We start from the raw sequence: 20,448 nt of genomic DNA, 5'->3' as shown, positions 1-20,448 counted from the left end.
GCCAATGGGAGAAGGACCCCCTTATGTCAGTGGTCAGTGTAGTAGTCCCTTACACTGGTAACCAATGGGTGAAGGATCCCCTTATATCAGTGGTCAATGTAGTAGTCCATTACATTGGTGGCCAATGGGAGAAGGACCCCCTTATATCAGTGGTCAGTGTAGTAGTCCCTTACACTAGTAACCAATGGGTGAAGGATCCCCTTATATCACTGTAGTGGTCCCTTACATTGGTGACCAATGAGAGAAGGATACCCTTATATAAGTGGAAGAAGGACATTCTTACATTGCCATTAGAGTTGGGCGAACAGTTTGAGCTGAGCAAAAGTTCAGCCTGAACATCGCCTGTTCGTCTATATGGTAAACCCCCTCATTTGCGGGGCTCTCAGCGGGACGTTCGCCTTCCGAGCACCTCACAATGCACTACGCGCTTCACAGTGCTTCTAAGCCCTGATTAGGCAAAGCTTTTCCCAATCAGGGCACAGTAAAAAGCTGGTTAAGGAGCAGGCTGGGAAGCGGGCTGTGGCGTCCTTAAGAATGGAGTCATCAGCTGTCAATGGGTTTCCCTGCTGACAGCTGAATTGAAAAAAGAAAACATTGTCGGCAATATAAAAATGTTTTTAAAAAAAATCCCCTTTGGGTCTGGTATGGATTTTGAAGGGAACCCCACAACTAAAAAAATGGAGTGGGGTCCCCCTCAAAATCCATACTAGACTCTTATTCGAGCATGCAGCCTGGTAGGACAGGAAAGGGGAGGAAGAGCAAGTGCTCTGGGGCTTTGTGGCACCTTGTTCCCATGTTGATAGGGACAAGGGCCTCTTCCCCACAACCCTGGGCTGTGGTTGTGGGGGACTGCAGGCAGGGGGCTTATCGGATTCTGGAAACCCCTTTAATAAGGGGGGCCCCCAGATACTCATTGACCAGAAAAAATGGCCCTTGCAATTTAAATCTTTTCTTTTATTCTTTATACATGTCAGTTTTGCTGCAGCAGGTTCTATACATGGTACAGATGCTCCACTTTACAGGCAGATTAAGGGAACCCCCCAGGCATGATATTTAATCACTTAAGGACCAGCTGCCGCCATTATACGTCGCTACTTTGGCGTTAAATGCCATTATGGCAGAAGCTAGCTGCCATAACACTAGTATTTTTAAAAATGGCAGACTGTCCTCTTTGAGATAAAAGTGGTCTCAGCAGCCGATTCACCGGAATATTACTTTTATCGGGGGCGGTCGTCACCGCCGCTTACCGGAGCTGTCGGTAGCGGCGGAGACCATCGTGTCTGCTTCTCTCACAGCTTGGATGCCGAGTGAGGGAAAGATGGCCCTCGTTCGGCTCCATAGCATTAGAGGGTGGAACCGACGCCCAATGCTCTCAACCACTTCCCACCCAGCCAATGTACATAAATGACTGGGTGGGAGTTCTCTCCTTCTGAGGGACGTTAAGGAACGTCCCTCAAAAGGAGGGGGATCGCGCGCATGCAGGCATGCGCAGCGGTGCTATCCCGATGCACACACGTCACCCGGACACGGCGCATCTCCGATCGGCAGGAGGACTCTGTGATTGGCCCTCCTGATCACATGTCGGCCGTGTCCAATCACAGCCGTCATGTGATGTAAACACAGAGCCGGTTGCTAGGCAATCAGCTCTCCTCTCCTCACACAGAAGTTGTCGGCGAGGAGAGGAGAGGGGATCGCTGCAGCCGGCTGGTGATCGGTGAGCATGAGCTGCTTTTTTACAGATTTTTACTCATTGATCACCAACCTAGTGTCCCCGCACAATGTCCCCAAAACACGTCCCCAAATAATAAAAACACCTGTCCCCCACATATGTCCCACTAACATCACATGTCCCAAGGATTATCTGCACACATATGTCCGTGATCACCTGCGCACATCTGTACATGATCATTTGCGACCATCTGTGTGTGTGATCACACAAGCCAATTACTGTATTTATCGGTGTATAACACGCACTTTTCCCCCCTTAAAATCGTGGGTGCGTGTTATACACCAATCCCCACCGATTGTGAGCTTCTCTGTGGCTTTCAGCCGTCCTCGGCAGCTTTCGGCTATTTTTTTAGCCGCACTCGGCCGTTCTCGGCGGCTTTCGGAAAGCCGAAAGCGGCGAGTGCAGCCGAGAGCTACCGAGCACCGCTGAGATATACAGGACATCCGCTCTGTATCTCGGCAGCGCCATTTTTAAGCGAAAAGCCTGCAATGACACTGACAAGGCTGCAAATGACACAGACAAGGCTGCAAATGACCCTGACAAGGCTGCAAATGACTGACAAGGCTGCAAATGACACTGACAAGGCTGCAAATGACACCGACAAGGCTGCAAATGACTGACAAGGCTGAAAATGACACTGACAATGCTGCAAATGACACCGACAAGGCTGCAAATGACTGACAAGGCTGCAAATGACACTGACAAGGCTGTAAATGACTGACAAGGCTGCAAATGACTGACAAGGCTGCAAATGACACTGACAAGGCTGCAAATGACACCGACAAGGCTGCAAATGACACCGACAAGGCTGCAAATGACACCGACAAGGCTGCAAATGACACAGACAAGGCTGCAAATGACACCGACAAGGCTGCAAATGACACCGACAAGGCTGCAAATGACACTGACAAGGCTGCAAATGACTGACAAGGCTGCAAATGACACTGACAAGGCTGCAAATGACACAGACAAGGCTGCAAATGACTGACAAGGCTGCAAATGACACCGACAAGGCTGCAAATGACTGACAAGGCTGCAAATGACACAGACAAGGCTGCAAATGACTGACAAGGCTGCAAATGACACCGACAAGGCTGCAAATGACACTGACAAGGCTGCAAATGACTGACAAGGCTGCAAATGACACCGACAAGGCTGCAAATGACACCGACAAGGCTGCAAATGACACTGACAAGGCTGCAAATGACACCGACAATGCTGAAAATGACTGACAAGGCTGCAAATGACACTGACAAGGCTACAAATGACTGACAAGGCTGCAAATGACACTGACAAGGCTGCAAATGACTGACAAGGCTGCAAATGACACTGACAAGGCTGCAAATGACTGACAAGGCTGCAAATGACACTGACAAGGCTGCAAATGACACCGACAAGGCTGCAAATGACTGACAAGGCTGCAAATGACACCGACAAAGCTGCAAATGACTGACAAGGCTGCAAATGACACTGACAAGGCTGCAAATGACTGACAAGGCTGCAAATGACACCGACAAGGCTGCAAATGACTGACAAGGCTGAAAATGACACCGACAAGGCTGCAGATGACTGACAAGGCTGCAAATGACACCGAAAAGGCTGCAAATGACTGACAAGGCTGAAAATGACACTGACAATGCTGCAAATGACACCGACAAGGCTGCAAATGACTGACAAGGCTGCAAATGACACTGACAAGGCTGTAAATGACTGACAAGACTGCTAATGACACCGACAAGGCTGCAAATGACTGACAAGGCTGCAAATGACACCGATAAGGCTGAAAATGACTGACAAGACTGCAAATGACACAGACAAGGCTGAAAATTACTGACAAGGCTGCAAATGACACTGACAAGGCTGCAAATGACTGATAAGGCTGCAAATGACACCGACAAGGCTGCAAATGACTGACAAGGCTGCAAATGACACTGACAATGCTGCAAATGACACCAACAAGGCTGCAAATGACACCGATAAGGCTGAAAATGACTGACAAGACTGCAAATGACACTGACAAGGCTGCAAATGACTGACAAGGCTGCAAATGACACTGACAAGGCTGCAAATGACTGACAAGGCTGCAAATGACACTGACAAGGCTGCAAATGACTGACAAGGCTGCAAATGACACTGACAATGCTGCAAATGACACCGACAATGCTGCAAATGACACCGACAAGGCTGCAAATGACACTGACAAGGCTGCAAATGACTGACAAGGCTGCAAATGACACTGACAATGCTGCAAATGACACTGACAAGGCTGCAAATGACTGACAAGGCTTCAAATGACACTGACAATGCTGCAAATGACACTGACAAGGCTGCAAATGACTGACAAGGCTGCAAATGACACCAACAAGGCTGCAAATGACACCGACAATGCTGCAAATGACACCGACAAGGCTGCAAATGACACTGACAATGCTGCAAATGACTGACAAGGCTGCAAATGACTGACAAGGCTGCAAATGACACTGAAAAGGCTGCATTGTTGGGCATTTAAATGTAAGTTTTTTTCCTTAAACTTCCCTCCTAAATTTGGGGTGCGTGTTATATGCCGGCGCGTGTCATACGCCGATAAATACGGCATACACTTAACGGAATTTTTTTTACCAAACACGTGTAGTAGAATACATTTTGGCTTAAATTTATGACAAATTTTTAAACGTCGCCTATGGAGATTTTTAAGGGTAAAGGTTTGTAGCCATTCCACGAGCGGGCGCAATTTTGAAGCGTGACATGTTGGGTATCAATTTACTTGGCGTAATATTATCTTACACAATATTAAAAAAAATTACTGTTGTCTTATTTTTTAAGTAAAAAATTTGTTTTTTTTTTTCCAAAATAATTGCGCTTGTAAGACCGCAGCACAAATACGGTGTGACATAGTATTAGTAGTATATAATATAAACAGTATTGCAACGACCTCCATTTTATTTTCTAGGGTGTCTAAAAAAATAAAATAAGTAATTTTATAGCAAAAAACTTGTAAACACCTGTCTGAAAAATAGGCCCGGTCCTTAGGTAGTTAAAGGAATTTTTCATTTTTACTGTTTAACTTTAAGCATCATTAAAACCACTGCTCCTGTAAAAACAATCTTTTTTTTAAAAAATATTTGCATCGATACCTGCCCCCAGGGCAGTACCTGGACCCCCCCCCCCCCCATACTCTTTATATGGCCAATAACTTGCATATAAGCCTTCAAAATTAGGACTTTTGATTTTTCAAGTTCGGGTCCTATAGACTTTAATAGAGTTTGCCGATCAGGTCCAAACTTTTTACATGTCTGGGAGTTCTGGCGGAAACCAAATCTTTTTTTTTTTTTTTTTTTAGCTCATCACTAATTGCCATCAGTGGGAAGACCCTCTACAGATCATTGAAGCTGGCTGTCACCTGGTTCATTGCTCAAGGAACCCCTAGAAACTTTTGGAGGAACCCTGGCTGAGAAAGGCTGGACTTTGTAGTAATATATTTCTACCCCCCCCCCCCCCCCCCTTACACTTGGTGGGAGTGGAGATGACCCCATCCGTAAGGATATACAGTACATACACACACAGCACAGAAGGCCGTGTTCATACTTCGAGACACTGCATTTCCTATGAGCTCCACAAGATGGTGATCTCACATCTACCCAGACAGGAAGTCTCTATGGTAGACAGACAGGAAGTGATGTCTGGGTGTAAACAGGAAGTTCTGGGTGAGAGGTGAGTCGGGAGGAAGTAAAGAAGAGACATTGTTGGAAGTGGCAGTAGAGGAGGTAATAAGATCTTATTTTCTATTTACACCCAGTAACCCCCCGTCATGTCCGTCCTCTTCCTCCATAGTCACTGTGACGTCTTTTATCTCCAGCAGATGATGATACACACATATATCGTGTGGGAACCTAGATGAACCCTTTCAGGGGCAGAACATTCCCCCCACTTACGGGGCCGGAACATTCTCTTCATTTTGGAGATAAATTCTAGTAATATGGTCCTCTAAACCAGTGGTTCTCAACCTCAGTCCTCAAGTACCGCCAACGGGCCATGTTTTTGGAACTTCCCTTTCTATAAAATAGCTCTGATCATTACAATGTCATTGATATTGAGTTAAAGCAGCTGTGCAAAGTAATGGGAAACCTAAAAACATGGCCCGTCGGGGGTACTTGAGGACTGCGGTTGAGAACCACCGCCTTGAATAAACAAGACAATGACCATCCTGACCATACATGGCCTAAAAAGGGCAATTAATACACTACACGGGCAGCCAATGGGCAACCATTACAGTAGGCAGCCAACACAATGACGGAGTGCCGGGGTCAGGAGTATGGAGCATAGAACCCCTTACATTGCTGGTCAGGAGGAAGAAAACATCCCCCAGCCTTCCATGAAGAATATGTTCCATCATTGGGGTCAGAGGGAGGAAAATACTGAGGGATCTGAGGGAAGTCGAGAAACTGAGGGGCCTCTGAAGGTTTAGTGGTGTTTAAGAACTTGGAGACCCTTAATTGGGTAACCGGATGGAAGAGCCCTCAGGGAATAGGGAGCTGTACAGTTCAGGGGGACCCTGAGGGAGGAAGGGGGTCTCTGGGTCTGTGATGGTCCTCCTTCCCCCATCTGCACTTCGTTTTTTTAGACCTTCACCTTCTCACCATATCACTGCCCAACTGATATGTCCTAGGTAGGGTTGCCACCTTTTCTTCAAGCCGAACCCCGAACGCTTTAGCGGCACGCAGCTTTTTTGTTGTTATTTTTGTTGTAGTATACTACACTATAGGATTGTAAAAGACCCGGGACACCTTTTGGTGCCCCAAGGGGAGCAGTAATTGGGGCATGTGTAGCAAATGGTGGATGTGGCCAAATGGCGTTAGCAGCGGGAGAAGCTTAAAAGGGCGTGGTTTAATAAAAGGAAAGCAATGTTCTAGCCGTGTGTAATGTACAATATAATGCAGGACTTTGTACAGCTGCCCATAGATAGTTTTCTTTTGTTCAGTCGGCGGGTTGAATAAAAAAAAAACAAATGAGGTGGATGGAGGAACTCCTTCCAACCTTGAGGGTCAATGCACACCATAAAGGGCGTGGTTTGTACGTGTTCACCCTGGAACACACAAAACGTAAGGCAGGTATGCTATAGGCCGGGTGGGGGCTCCATTGTCCTGACTGGATGTCATATGATGTCCTTCAGAACAAGCCGCTGTGTGCGCCCAGTAGTGCGGTGTGTTACTCGGACACGCAGTGCCCATCATTGATGCCAGTCAGTGCTGGCAGAGGCAAGCCGGGTCAGGTGCAGGCAGATAGCAGGAGTCGTCAGAGGCAAGCCAGGTCGGGTAACAGGAAGAAATCTCAGATACAGGTAACAGGAACACACGGGAACGCTGTAGAGCAGACAGCCCCGAGTCTGTGTACTGGCAGGGTTTTAAATAGCTTGTTGGGCGCCAAAAGCTGTCACAGGGTGCGCACGTGCACGTGTGCGCTCTGTTGTGCGCAAGGGCGTGCACTGGTGCCAATCTGGCTGAGGACACAGGATGTCTTGGATTCCCATCTTGAGCACTGGCATGCCCTTCCTGATACTGTGCGCACACCTGCGCGCAGATGCACCAGAAGTGTTCTGGCTGAGGTCACAGTTGGCCTTCTTCTGCCGCCATCTTGGGTACTGGCTAGCCCTTCCTGACAGACGTATTTGATTCTTCTTGACCGTCTCTAATATAAATTCAGTGTGTAAGGAAGTCCACTCATGTGCATAATTTGGTTTATGGGTTCCTGTGTCCCCACAGGGGGGGCGGGGCACGAGGCTGGACTCTGTAGGTAGCGCATAAATAATTGTATAACTACTTCCTGCCCAGGCTGAAAGACGGCTACAGTGTGGGCTTAGTTAGCTTGGGAGGGCATCTATGGACGTCCTCCCGTGATCACGCTGCCCGCGTGCCTCCCGCAAGAAGCTCTGTGATCGCCGAGTCCTTCAGATCACAGGTTGGGGTAAAGGGTAATTACAGCGGCCCTTGACCATGTGATCAGCTGTTTATTATTATGTGACCAACACCATCCAAATAATTCTTACCTTAATTTCCCAAAGTTATCCGTCTACAAGGAGACCTGTACAGATCAAATGACGGCACCAATGAGGATGGAGGAGGACCGGAGTCACATGACTGAGAAGATACTAAACCTCACCCTGGAGATCATCTACCTGCTGACCGGAGAGGTGAGGAGGATTCTGGGAGGTCACATGACCTCACTCTTATCTCTATTAATAAAACACAGACCTGACCGGAGAGGTGAGGAGGATTCCGGGAGGTCACATGACATCACTCTTATCTCTATTAATAAAACACAGACCTGACCGGAGAGGTGAGGAGGATTCTGGGAGGTCACATGACATCACTCTTATCTCTATTAATAAAACACAGACCTGACCGGAGAGGTGAGGAGGATTCTGGGAGGTCACATGACATCACTCTTATCTCTATTAATAAAACACAGACCTGACTGGAGAGGTGAGGAGGATTCTGGGAGGTCACATGACATCACTCTTATCTCTAGTAATAAAAACACAGACCTGACCGGAGAGGTGAGGAGGATTCTGGGAGGTCACATGACATCACTCTTATCTCTATTAATAAAACAGAGACCTGACCGGAGAGGTGAGGAGGATTCTGGGAGGTCACATGACATCACTCTTATCTCTATTAATAAAACACAGACCTGACCGGAGAGGTGAGGAGGATTCTGGGAGGTCACATGACATCACTCTTATCTCTATTAATAAAAACACAGACCTGACCGGAGAGGTGAGGAGGATTCTGGGAGGTCACATGACATCACTCTTATCTCTATTAATAAAACACAGACCTGACCGGAGAGGTGAGGAGGATTCTGGGAGGTCACATGACATCACTCTTATCTCTATTAATAAAACACAGACCTGACCGGAGAGGTGAGGAGGATTCTGGGATTCTAACATGATATTCCTATTGGTTCCTCAATACAGAGATTTCCTCTTCTGAAGTCCGGTGATCATATGACCATCACAGTGCCTCCATGTGACTCCCTAAAACCTGAGAGACACAACATGGAGAAGATTCTAGAAGTCACCAAGAAGATGATGGAGCTGCTGACAGGAGAGGTGAGGAGGATTCTGGGAATTGTGGGACATTATCCAGTAACAGACAAGGGATGTGTCTGGATGGTGACTGTATCATTGTGTGTGTCAGGTTCCTATAAGGTGTCAGGATGTCACTGTCTATTTCTCCATGGAGGAGTGGGAGTATTTAGAAGGACACAAGGATCTCTACAAGGACGTCATGATGGACAATCAGCCGCCCCTCACATCACCGGGTAAGAGGAGACTTTATTGTAAAGGAGAGAGCAGTACGGAGGCTCCACCTAGATCCCCCATCATCTGATAAACACATAGAAACAATGTATTCAGTCAGTGTGTGTGTTTCCTACAGATGGATCCAGTAATGGGAACCCACCAGAGAGATGTCCCCGTCCTCTGTATTCCCGGGATTCCACACAGGAACATCACACCATCCCCCACTGGTACAAGGTTGGTAGGTCGGAGCATCTAGAACATGGACTCGTGGAGACAATCTATGGATTTTATTTGATAGCAGATCTTTTTTATAATTTTTTGGTTTAGGGTGAAGATCTGATAGATATAAAAATTGAGGTTAAATCAGAAGAAGAAGAAGAAGAAGAAGAGAGGTATGTGAGGGATGATCAGCAGTCTATGGAGGAGGATGGAATAACGGGGACATTTATAGAGGAGGACACTCCTACAGAGATCAGCACAGGTGGGTCATTAACACTAAATCCATTCCTCCACCCATACTGCTCACTGATTGGTCCAGAAGAGGGCAAGGACTGGGTGATATCACTTTCCTGGTTTAGGGGAACCAATCAGCTGATGTCTAGTAATAATCTTTGTATTTGTATTTTGGTAGATGGACGGGAGATGAGGAAAACCTCAGAGGATTGTCTCACTTTGTCTCCAGACTGTAAAGTAGAAGATGAGGACATCACACAGTATAGTCCAGGAGAAAACCCGACTACCTCAAATGTCCATCCGGCACCACACAGTGTAGATGGACCATCGTATTCCTCTTATCCTGAGGAACCTCAGACTGTGCGGGACGGTGCCGGACCATCGTATTCCTCTTATCCTGAGGAACCTCAGACTGTGCGGGGCGGTGCCGGACCATTGTATTCCGCTTACGGTGTCATCCTTCCAACAGATAAGAGGTTTTCCTGTTCCGAGTGCGGGAAATGTTTTGTACACAAATCACACCTTGTCATACATCAGAGATCTCACACGGGGGAGAAGCTGTATTCCTGTCCTGAGTGCGGGAAAGGTTTTTCACGAAAGTCAAACCTTAACGCACACCAGAAATTGCACACGGGGGAGAAGCAATATTCCTGCCCTGAGTGCGGGAAATGTTTTGTACACAAATCGCATCTTGTCATACATCAGAGGTCTCACATGGGGAAGATGCCGTATTCCTGTCCGGAGTGCGGGAAATGTTTTTTAAGCAATTCACATCTTTCCAGACATCAGATATTGCACACGGGGGAGAAGCCGTATTCTTGTGCCGAGTGCGGGAAATGTTTTTCTAGGAAGTCCAATCTTTACACTCATGAGAGATTGCACACAGGTGAGAAGCCGTATTCCTGTTCCGAGTGCGGGAAATGTTTTTCAAGGAAGTTTAATCTTTACATCCATCAGAGATCTCACGTGGGAAAAAAGACACATTCCTGTCCTGAGTGCGGGAAATGTTTTTTAGACAAGTCCAGTCTTTCCAGACATCAGAGATCTCACATGGAGGAGAAGCCGTATTCCTGTCCTGAGTGAGGGAAATGTTCCTCACTGAAGTCCTGTCTTCCTGTACATCAGGGATCCCACACAATCCTCGAGGTGTATTAGTGAGTGCGGGAAATGTCTTGTATATGAATGTTGCTGGACATGTGGGGGAAGAAGCACCCCCTGATATACACCTCAGATATACTCCATGGCTGATCTTCATCATGGAAGAAACAGTTCATAGACCTCAACCATAGCCTGACCTTTTGACAAAGATGTCCTATGGAATGGATGATACAACAGTGCCATCTAGAGGTCGGATTGGTAAATGTTTCTCCCATTGAAACATAGTATTGAGAAAGGGGCCACACCCATGTGGGGGGGGGTAATAAAACTTTCCAAATAAAAAGGCAACAACATAAGAAACGGCAAGAAACAGTTGATAAGGAGATCAGAGATCACCAAAGACATGGATGAAGTGTTGTACCGTGTCGGCCATTGATAGCAGGAGAAAAATAAAAACGGAGTCCTTGGCTCTCATTGGCTGAGTACATTTTGTGGTTTCAGTAACACTTGTATTAAAAAAAACAAAAAAATAGTTGAATAAATTTGATAAGCATTCACAAATTTTAGCTGTATTTTTTTTTTCTCATACAGTGATTTCCTATGATCAGCAGATCCATCTAGTGGCCATAGTTCAGTATTGAGTTATTTTTTTCCCAATTTAAGGTATTTATGGAAAAATATGCCAGATTATAGCCACTAGATGGAGCTGAGGAGCAGAGAAAATCGCTGTTTTAACTAAAATATCGGTAAGATTTCTCGCGGCTGGCCAATCGCTTGTTAACGATGCTTACAATATGAGGGCAAACAGTATAGTTACAATACAATTCAATACAGAAGGAATCGGCGGGCCCGGATTGTTGGAGCTTACAATCGGTGAAGTGATACAAAAGGTAATAACTGCGGGGGATGAGCTGATGGAAAAAGTGGAAATACAGATGTTAGGTGGGGACGGGAGAGGCTTCTCTGAATAGAAGGGTTTTTAGAGATCATCCAAAAGTAGATGGAGTAGGAGATAGGCGGACAGATTGGGGGTAGAGAATTTCCAGGATGGGAGAGGCTTTGGAAAAGTCCTGGAGTTGAGCATTAGAGAAGGTGACGAGGGAGCTAGAGAGCAGGAGGTCTTGGGAGGAACGAAGAGACAGATTTGGCTGTTATTTTGAGACCAGGCTAGTGATATAGCTGGGGGCAGAGTTGTGGATGTTTTTGCAAGTTGAATTTGTTGGGTGAGCAGAAGTCAGTGGTGGAGGACACTGAATGGAGGCCAGTGGAGGGATTGGTAGAGAGGGGTGGAGGACACATAATGGAGGCCAGTGGAGGGATTGGCGGAGAGGGGTGGAGGACACTGAATGGAGGGCAGTGGAGGGATTGGCAGAGAGGGGTGGAGGACACTGAATGGAAGCCAGTAGAGGGATTGGTAGAGAGGGGTGGAGGACACTGAATGGAGGCCCGTGGAGGGACTAGCAGAAAAGGATGGAAGACACTCAATGGAAGCCAGTGGAGGGATTGGTAGAGAGGGTGGAAGACACATAATGAAGGCCAGTGGAGGGATTGGTAGAGAGGGGTGGAGGACACTGAATGGAGACCAGTGGAGAGATTGGTAGAGAGGGGTGGAGGACACTGAATGGAGACCAGTGGAGGGATTGTCAGAGGGGTGGAGAACACTGAATGGAAGCCAGTGGAGGGATTGGCAGAGAGGGGTGGAGGACACTGAATGGAAGCCAGTGGAGGGATTGGCAGAGAGGGGTGGAGGACACATAATGGAGGCCAGTGGAGGAATTGATAGAGAGGGGTGGAGGACACTGAATGGAAGCCAGTGGAGGGATTGGCAGAGAGGGGTGGAGGACACTGAATGGAAGCCAGTGGAGAGATTGGCAGGGAGGGGTGGAGGACACATAATGGAAGCCAGTGGAGGGATTGGCAGAGAGGGGTGGAGGACACTGAATGGAAGCCAGTGGAGAGATTGGCAGGGAGGGGTGGAGGACACATAATGGAGGCCAGTGGAGGAATTGATAGAGAGGGGTGGAGGATACTGAATGGAAGCCAGTGGAGGGATTGGTAGAGAGGGGTGGAGGACACTGAATGGAGACCAGTGGAGGGATTGGTAGAGAGGGGTGGAGGACACTGAATGGAGGTCAGTGGAGGGATTGGTAGAGAGGGGTGGAGGACACTGAATGGAGACCAGTGGAGGGATTGGTAGAGAGGGGTGGAGGACACTGAATGGAAGCCAGTGGAGGGATTGGCAGAGAGGGGTGGAGGACACTGAATGGAAGCCAGTGGAGGGATTGTCAGAGAGGGGTGGGGGACACTGAATGGAAGCCAGTGGAGGGATTGGCAGGGAGGGGTGGAGGACACATAATGGAGGCCAGTGGAGGAATTGATAGAGAGGGGCGGAGGATACTGAATGGAAGCCAGTGGAGGGATTGGCAGGGATCGTTGGAGGACATATAATGGAGGCCAGTGGAGGAATTGATATAGAGAGGGGTGGAGGATACTGAATGGAAGCCAGTGGAGGGATTGGCAGGGAGGGGTGGAGGACACATAATGGAGGCCGGTGGAGGAATTGATAGAGGGGTGGAGGCTACTGAATGGAAGCCAGTGGAGGGATTGGCAGAGAGGGGTGGAGGACACTGAATGGAAGCCAGTGGAGGGATTGGCAGGGAGGGGTGGAGGACACTGAATGGAGGCCAGTGGAGAGATTGGTAGAGAGGGGTGGAGGAAACCGAATGGAAGCCAGTGGAGGGATTGGCAGGGAGGGGTGGAGGACACTGAATGGAGGCCAGTGGAGGGATTAGCAGAGAGGGGTGGAGGACACTGAATGGAAGCCAGTGGAGAGATTGGCAGGGAGGGGTGGAGGACACATAATGGAGGCCAGTGGAGGGATTGGCAGAGAGGGGTGGAGGACACTGAATGGAAGCCAGTGGAGGGATTGGCAGGGAGGGGTGGAGGACACTGAATGGAGGCCAGTGGAGGGATTGGCAGAGAGGGGTGGAGGACACTGAATGGAAGCCAGTGGAGGGATTGGCAGAGGGGGGTGGAGGACACTGAATGGAAGCCAGTGGAGGGATTGGCAGGGAGGGGTGGAGGACACTGAATGGAGGTCAGTGGAGGGATTGGTAGAGAGGGGTGGAGGACACTGAATGGAAGCCAGTGGAGGGATTGGCAGAGGGGGGTGGAGGACACTGAATGGAAGCCAGTGGAGGGATTGGCAGAGAGGGGTGGAGGACACTGAATGGAAGCCAGTGGAGGGATTGGCAGAGAGCATGAAACGGGGAAACAAGGGTGGGACTTTATATGAGGCCATGAATGGATAGGTTCTTATGCCTCCATCCCTAATATATTGAGAAAAGGGGAGAATTGTGGGACTTTAAATGAAGCACACTCTGGCTAAATTTTTTGAGACTTCTGGTGTCCTCTGTTTGCCAAAGTTGTAGGGGCCGGGCCTGATTCTGTGTGTAGTCGGGGGGGGGGGGGCGGGGAAGCTCATCCAGGGCAGAGGGATACAATAGATTGTAGACAGAAGTGGTTAGGCTGGGGCAGGGCAGGGATAAGATATTGTCATAGAGGTGGTCAGTAGCAGAGTAGACAAGAGAAGGGTTGAAGTGGCGAAAGTTCCTACGAGTAACGGTTAGGCGGTTGGAGGGAGAGAAGGTGGAAGACATGGAGAGAGTGCAACTAATAAGGTGGTGATCAGAGAGGAAAAGGATTGTAGTAGTGTTCGCACGGCGTGCATGGGTAGGAGAATACAAGGTCGAGGGTGATGCCATCAGAGTGAGTAGTATTTATTGCTTCAGGTCAAACGAGAAGGTCAGATTGAGAAGTTTGGACTTATCAGGAGTATTAGTATCAACGGGGATGTGGAAGTCACTGAGAATGATTGTGGGGGTTTCAGAAGAGAGAAAGTAGGGTAGCCAGGTAAGAAGTAAGCTAGGATTCCCACTCCACCTCCAATCCATCCACTGGGTCTGGGGGAGTGAGTCCAGAGAAGGCCACCATGGGAGAGGGAAGCAGGAGAAGCAGTGTCGGATTCATGAAGTCAGGTTTCAGTAACAGCAAGTAGATTAAAGGAGATGGCGATGAAGAGGTCATAAAGAGAGGTGAGTTTGTTACAGACGGAGCGAGCGTCCTAGAGGGCACAAGAGGGAAGGGAGGCTGGTTTTGGGGGAAAGAAGGAATGTAGATTAAATTGTGTGGATTGCGGCTGCTGCCAGAGGTTGCAGGGTGATGAGTGCGTTGGGCACAGTTAGACGATGGAGGCCCAGGGTTTGAGGCTATATCTCCAGAAGTTAGGAGAACTAGAAGGGTGGGGGAGGTAATATGGGAGTGTGATTTATACGAAGGGACATGCCCCACGGTCCTGGAGGTTTTATTAGCATGTGGGTTTAGAATTATCGGGAATTGGTGAGTGCAGGAATAGGGAGAGGATAGAAGTGAGGGTGATATATACCGGCTGTTGGGGTGGAGAAGAGAGGTGAAGGAGAGAGGACACAACTGTCCAAAGGAAGCTCCAGCCAGCCCTTTAAAGGGTTTGGTATGCCGCAGGACAGGGCTCGTGGCCGCTGTGATAGACTGTCACGGTGGTCACTTGACCGGAAAACTCCCGATCGCAAGCAGTTCAGTAAAAAAATTCTGTGTGTTGTCTTGCAAAATTAGCAGAATTCAAGCTAATGGGGTGTGCAGTACCGCATTTGGCCAGAGGTGTGGGGACACCGGTGACACTCGGAACGGAAATACTCAGAATCACTCGGAAATACTCTGTTCCCAAGTGGTTCCGAGTTCAGCCGAGCTGTCCCTGAATATTTTCCATGCTCTCCGGCGCCCCCCCCCCACCTCTGGCCACATGGGGTATTACATGCCATAGAAGTCAATGTGGAACATATTATCTTCATTTCCATTGACTTCTATGGGGGAACTCGCTTTGATATGCGAGTGCTCTGGATTACAAGCATTCTCCTGGAACGGATTATGCTGGTAATCCAAGGTTCCACTGTATTAAGGATTGGAAACGTGTATGCCCTTGTACACACGGTCGGACATTCCGACCACAAAATCCGTCGGATTTTGTACGACGGATTTTGTCCGAAACTGGTGTTGCATACACACGGTCGGACAAAGTTGTCGGAAAATCTGACCATTCGTGATGACGTTCGTTCCTTACGACGGGACTACGTTCAGGCTAGTAGTCAATAGCTTTGGTCTCGTAATTTGATCTGAGCATGCGTGGCACTTTGTCCAATTGGAATTCTCTACCTCTCCCATCGGATCACGTTGTCGGAAAATTTTATATCCAGCTCTAAAACTTTGTCGGTCGGACATTCCGACTGAAAAAGTCCGATGGAGCCCACACACACGGTCGGATTATCCGACAACGCGGTCCGATCATTTCTCGTCGGAATGTCCGACCGCGTGTACAAGGGCTATCAGCTAAATGAATGGACCTCCTTGCAACGTTATTCCCCGTTATTTACCTGGGCTGCAGCTAGGGGGAGCTCTAATGTTTACCGCGTGACCACTGAAGAGTGATCGCATCTCGCTCGCATTAACCCTTTAAATTTCAAGGGCTGTTTTTCCGTTTTTTTTTGTTTTGTTTTTTGGCACACATGGTAAAAATGCACATTTATGACCAGAAGATTCGGTTAAAACCCCCAAACCTCTATTTTCTGAAAGAAGAGGCCCTGGAGAATAAAACGGTGGTAGTTGTTAAGGTGTTCCTCGCGCACAAATTTTACCTTTAATATCCGGGTTTATTTTCTCCTTTTCCCCCCCACATTTTCTATGGTGTGATCTTTTCTACAATACTTCGTCATAATAACGTAACACTTTGTGTATTGTATTGTATGAAAATGAATAACTATTCCATATCCTATTATTGTGTAACCAATCTGCAGCCTTGAGAGCCCCGTGTAACCATTTCCTCCCTTTACAAAGTAGCAGCCCAGGACCGACCCAACAGAACATACACAACACACGCCTAGAAACCTTTGGAGGAACCCTGGCTGGGAAAGGCTGGACTGGGCAGTAATATATTTAGGGGTGCCACCTCATGCCCTTAAACCCAAACACATATGAATTACACGGGTTCTGAGGCTGATTTAATGCAGATACGGCACCGAGTGAGTTGAATTACCACCTTAATCAGCCACAGAACCCGTGTAATTCATAGGTGTTCGGATTTAAAGGGATGAGGTGGCAACACCAATATTCCTTCCCCCCCTTGGTGGCAGTGGAGATGACCCCATCTACAAAGGTAATCAGTACACACACACCCAGCACGAGGCCGTGTTCACACTACGAGACGTTTCTCAAGGGCTGCAGTTCCTCTGATCTCCACAAGATGGGGATCTCACTTCTACCCAGACAGGAAGTCTCTATGGAAGACAGGAAGTGATGTCAGGTAAAGAGGAAATTCCATTCTACGAAGTAGAGAGGAGACATTGCTTAACCTGGCAGCAGAGGAGGTAATAAGATCTTATTTTTTATTTACAAGAAACTCAAAATAATTCTCACTTTAATTTGCCAAAATGATCTCTCCATAAGAAAGCCTGAATAGATAAAATGATGACACGAATGAGGATGGAGGAGGACCGGAGTCACATGACTGAGAGGATACTAAACCTCACCCTGGAGATCATCTACCTGCTGACCGGAGAGGTGAGGAGGATTCTGGGAGGTCACATGACATCACTCTTATCTCTATTAATAAAACACAGACCTGACCGGAGAGGTGAGGAGGATTCTGGGAGGTCACATGACATCACTCTTATCTCTATTAATAAAACACAGACCTGACCGGAGAGGTGAGGAGGATTCTGGGAGGTCACATGACATCACTCTTATCTCTATTAATAAAACACAGACCTGACCGGAGAGGTGAGGAGGATTCTGGGAGGTCACATGACATCACTCTTATCTCTATTAATAAAAACACAGACCTGACCGGAGAGGTGAGGAGGATTCTGGGAGGTCACATGACATCACTCTTATCTCTATTATATAAAACACAGACCTGACCGGAGAGGTGAGGAGGATTCTGGGAGGTCACATGACATCACTCTTATCTCTATTAATAAAACACAGACCTGACCGGAGAGGTGAGGAGGATTCTGGGAGGTCACATGACATCACTCTTATCTCTATTAATAAAACACAGACCTGACCGGAGAGGTGAGGAGGATTCTGGGAGGTCACATGACATCACTCTTATCTCTATTAATAAAACACAGACCTGACCGGAGAGGTGAGGAGGATTCTGGGATTCTAACATGATATTCCTATTGGTTCCCCAATACAGAGATTTCCTCTGGTGAAGTCCGGTGATCATATGACCATCACAGTGCCTCCATGTGACTCCCTAAAACCTGAGAGACACAACATGGAGAAGATTCTAGAAGTCACCAAGAAGATGATGGAGCTGCTGACAGGAGAGGTGAGGAGGATTCTGGGAATTCTGGGACATTATCCAGTAACAGACAAGGGATGTGTCTGGATGGTGACTGTATCATTGTGTGTGTCAGGTTCCTATAAGGTGTCAGGATGTCACTGTCTATTTCTCCATGGAGGAGTGGGAGTATTTAGAAGGACACAAGGATCTCTACAAGGACGTCATGATGGACAATCAGCCGCCCCTCACATCACCGGGTAAGAGGAGACTTTATTATAAAGGAGAGAGCAGTACGGAGGCTCCACCTAGATCCCCCATCATCTGATAAACACATAGAAACAATGTATTCAGTCAGTGTGTGTGTTTCCTACAGATGGATCCAGTAATGGGAACCCACCAGAGAGATGTCCCCGTCCTCTGTATTCCCGGGATTCCACACAGGAAGATCACACCATCCCCCACTGGTACAAGGTTGGTATTTCGGAGAATCTTGAACATGGACAATCTTTGGATTTTATTTACAGTATGTGATACCACAAGACCTTCTTTTATAATTTTTTGGTTTAGGGTGAAGATCTGATAGATATAAAAGTTGAGGTTAAATCGGAAGAAGAAGAAGAAGAAGAGAGGTATGTGAGGGATGATCAGCAGTCTATGGAGGAGGATGGAATAACGGGGACATTTATAGAGGAGGACACTCCTACAGAGATCAGCACAGGTGGGTCATTAACACTAAATCCATTCCTCCACCCATACTGCTCACTGATTGGTCCAGAAGAGGGCAAGGACTTGGTGATATCACTTTCCTGGTTTAGGGGAACCAATCAGCTGATGTCTAGTAATAATCTTTGTATTTCTATTTTAGTAGATGGACGGGAGATGAGGAAAACCTCAGAGGATTGTCTCACTTTGTCTCCAGACTGTAAAGTAGAAGATGAGGACATCACACAGTATAGTCCAGGAGAAAACCCGACTACCTCAAATGTCCATCCGGCACCACACAGTGTAGATGGACCATCGTATTCCTCTTATCCCGAGGAACCTCAGACTGTGCGGGACGGTGCCGGACCATCGTATTCCTCTTATCCCGAGGAACCTCAGACTGTGCGGGACGGTGCCGGACCATCGTATTCCTCTTATCCTGAGGAACCTCAGACTGTGCGGGACGGTGCCGGACCATCGTATTCCTCTTATCCCGAGGAACCTCAGACTGTGCGGGACGGTGCCGTCCTTCAAACATATAAGAGGTTTTCCTGTACTGAGTGTGGGAAATGTTTTGTACACAAATCATACCTTGTCACACATCAGAGATCTCACACGGGGGAGAAGCTGTATTCCTGTCCTGAGTGTGGGAAAAGTTTTTCACGGAAGTCTAATCTTAACGTACATCAGAAACTGCACACAAGGGAGAAGCAATTGTCCTGCCCTGAGTGTGGGAAATGTTTTGTACACAAATCACATCTTGTCATACATCAGAGATCTCACACGGGGAAGATGCCGTATTCCTGTCCGGAGTGCGGGAAATGTTTTTTAAGAAATTCACATCTTTCCAGACATCAGAGATCGCACACGGGGGAGAAGCCGTATTCTTGTGCCGAGTGCGGGAAATGTTTCTCAACAAAGTGCAATCTTTACACGCACGAGAGAGTGCACACGGGGGAGAAGCCCTATTCCTGTTTCGAGTGCGGGAAATGTTTTTCAAGGAAGTTTAATCTTTACATCCATCAGAGATCTCACATGGGAAAGGAGCCACATCCCTGTCCTGAGTGCGGGAAATTGTATTTAGACAAGTCCAGTCTTTGCAGACATCAGAGATCTCACACGGGGGAGAAGCCACTTCCCGGTCCTGAGTGAGGGAAATGTTCCTCACTGAAGTCCTGTCTTCCTGTACATCAGGGGGTCCCACACATCCCTCGAGGTGTATTAGTGAGTGCGGGAAATGTCTTGTATATGAATGTTGCTGGACATGTGGGGAAGAAGCACCCCCTGATATACACCTCAGATATACTCCATGGCTGATCTTCATCATGGAAGAAACAGTTGATAAGGAGATCAGAGATCACCAAAGGCATGGATGAAGTGTTGTACCGTGTCGGCCATTGATAGCAGGAGAAAAATAAAAATGGAGTCCTTACCTCTCATGTGTTGTAAGATTTCACTAACACTTGTATTTAATAAAAGTGTCACGGATTCACAAATTTTAGCCGTATTATTTTTTTTATACAGTGATTTCCTATGATCATTAGCTTCATCTTGTGGCCATAATGCGGTATTGCGCTATCATTCCTGATTACAGTATTAATGGAAAAAATACCAGATTATAAGCACTAAATGGAGCTGAGGAGCAGAGAAAATCACTTTGTTAACTAAAATAGGGCCACAAGTTGTCCCGGGTGGGCAAATGTTTGTCACATTACTCAAAGCAAGTAGAGGGATTGGCAGAGAGGGGTGGAGGACACTGAATGGAGGTCAATGGAGGGATTGGTAGAG

General features: G+C 47.6%; 3 protein-coding genes across 3 annotated transcripts in view; all 3 read left to right on the top strand.

Annotated features, from left to right (window-relative positions):
• Window positions 1–20,448, top strand: part of LOC143955469 (uncharacterized) — a 158,493-nt gene that overhangs the window by 9,348 nt on the left and 128,697 nt on the right. The window contains 4 exon segments of the mRNA XM_077465511.1: window positions 9,135–9,263; window positions 9,357–10,565; window positions 18,532–18,676; window positions 18,824–19,809. Coding sequence (XP_077321637.1) covers window positions 9,135–9,263; window positions 9,357–10,565; window positions 18,532–18,676; window positions 18,824–19,809 — 2,469 coding nt within the window.
• Window positions 7,788–9,080, top strand: LOC143955998 (uncharacterized). Its single transcript, XM_077466127.1, has 2 exons — window positions 7,788–7,916; window positions 8,703–9,080. The coding sequence occupies exons 1-2, from the start codon at window positions 7,821–7,823 to the stop codon at window positions 9,051–9,053; spliced, it is 447 nt and encodes a 148-aa protein (XP_077322253.1). The 5' UTR covers window positions 7,788–7,820; the 3' UTR covers window positions 9,054–9,080.
• Window positions 16,960–18,425, top strand: LOC143955993 (uncharacterized). Its single transcript, XM_077466120.1, has 3 exons — window positions 16,960–17,035; window positions 17,115–17,228; window positions 17,869–18,425. Exons 2-3 carry the CDS (start codon window positions 17,133–17,135, stop codon window positions 18,217–18,219), a joined length of 447 nt encoding a protein of 148 aa, XP_077322246.1. The 5' UTR covers window positions 16,960–17,035; window positions 17,115–17,132; the 3' UTR covers window positions 18,220–18,425.

Source organism: Lithobates pipiens, unplaced genomic scaffold (genome assembly GCF_037356315.1).
Source record: "Lithobates pipiens isolate NorthernLeopardFrog02 unplaced genomic scaffold, aLitPip1_a1.2 Scaffold_35, whole genome shotgun sequence".
NCBI classification, from domain to species: Eukaryota; Metazoa; Chordata; class Amphibia; order Anura; family Ranidae; genus Lithobates; species Lithobates pipiens.
This window is presented reverse-complemented; position numbering and strand designations above follow the sequence as displayed.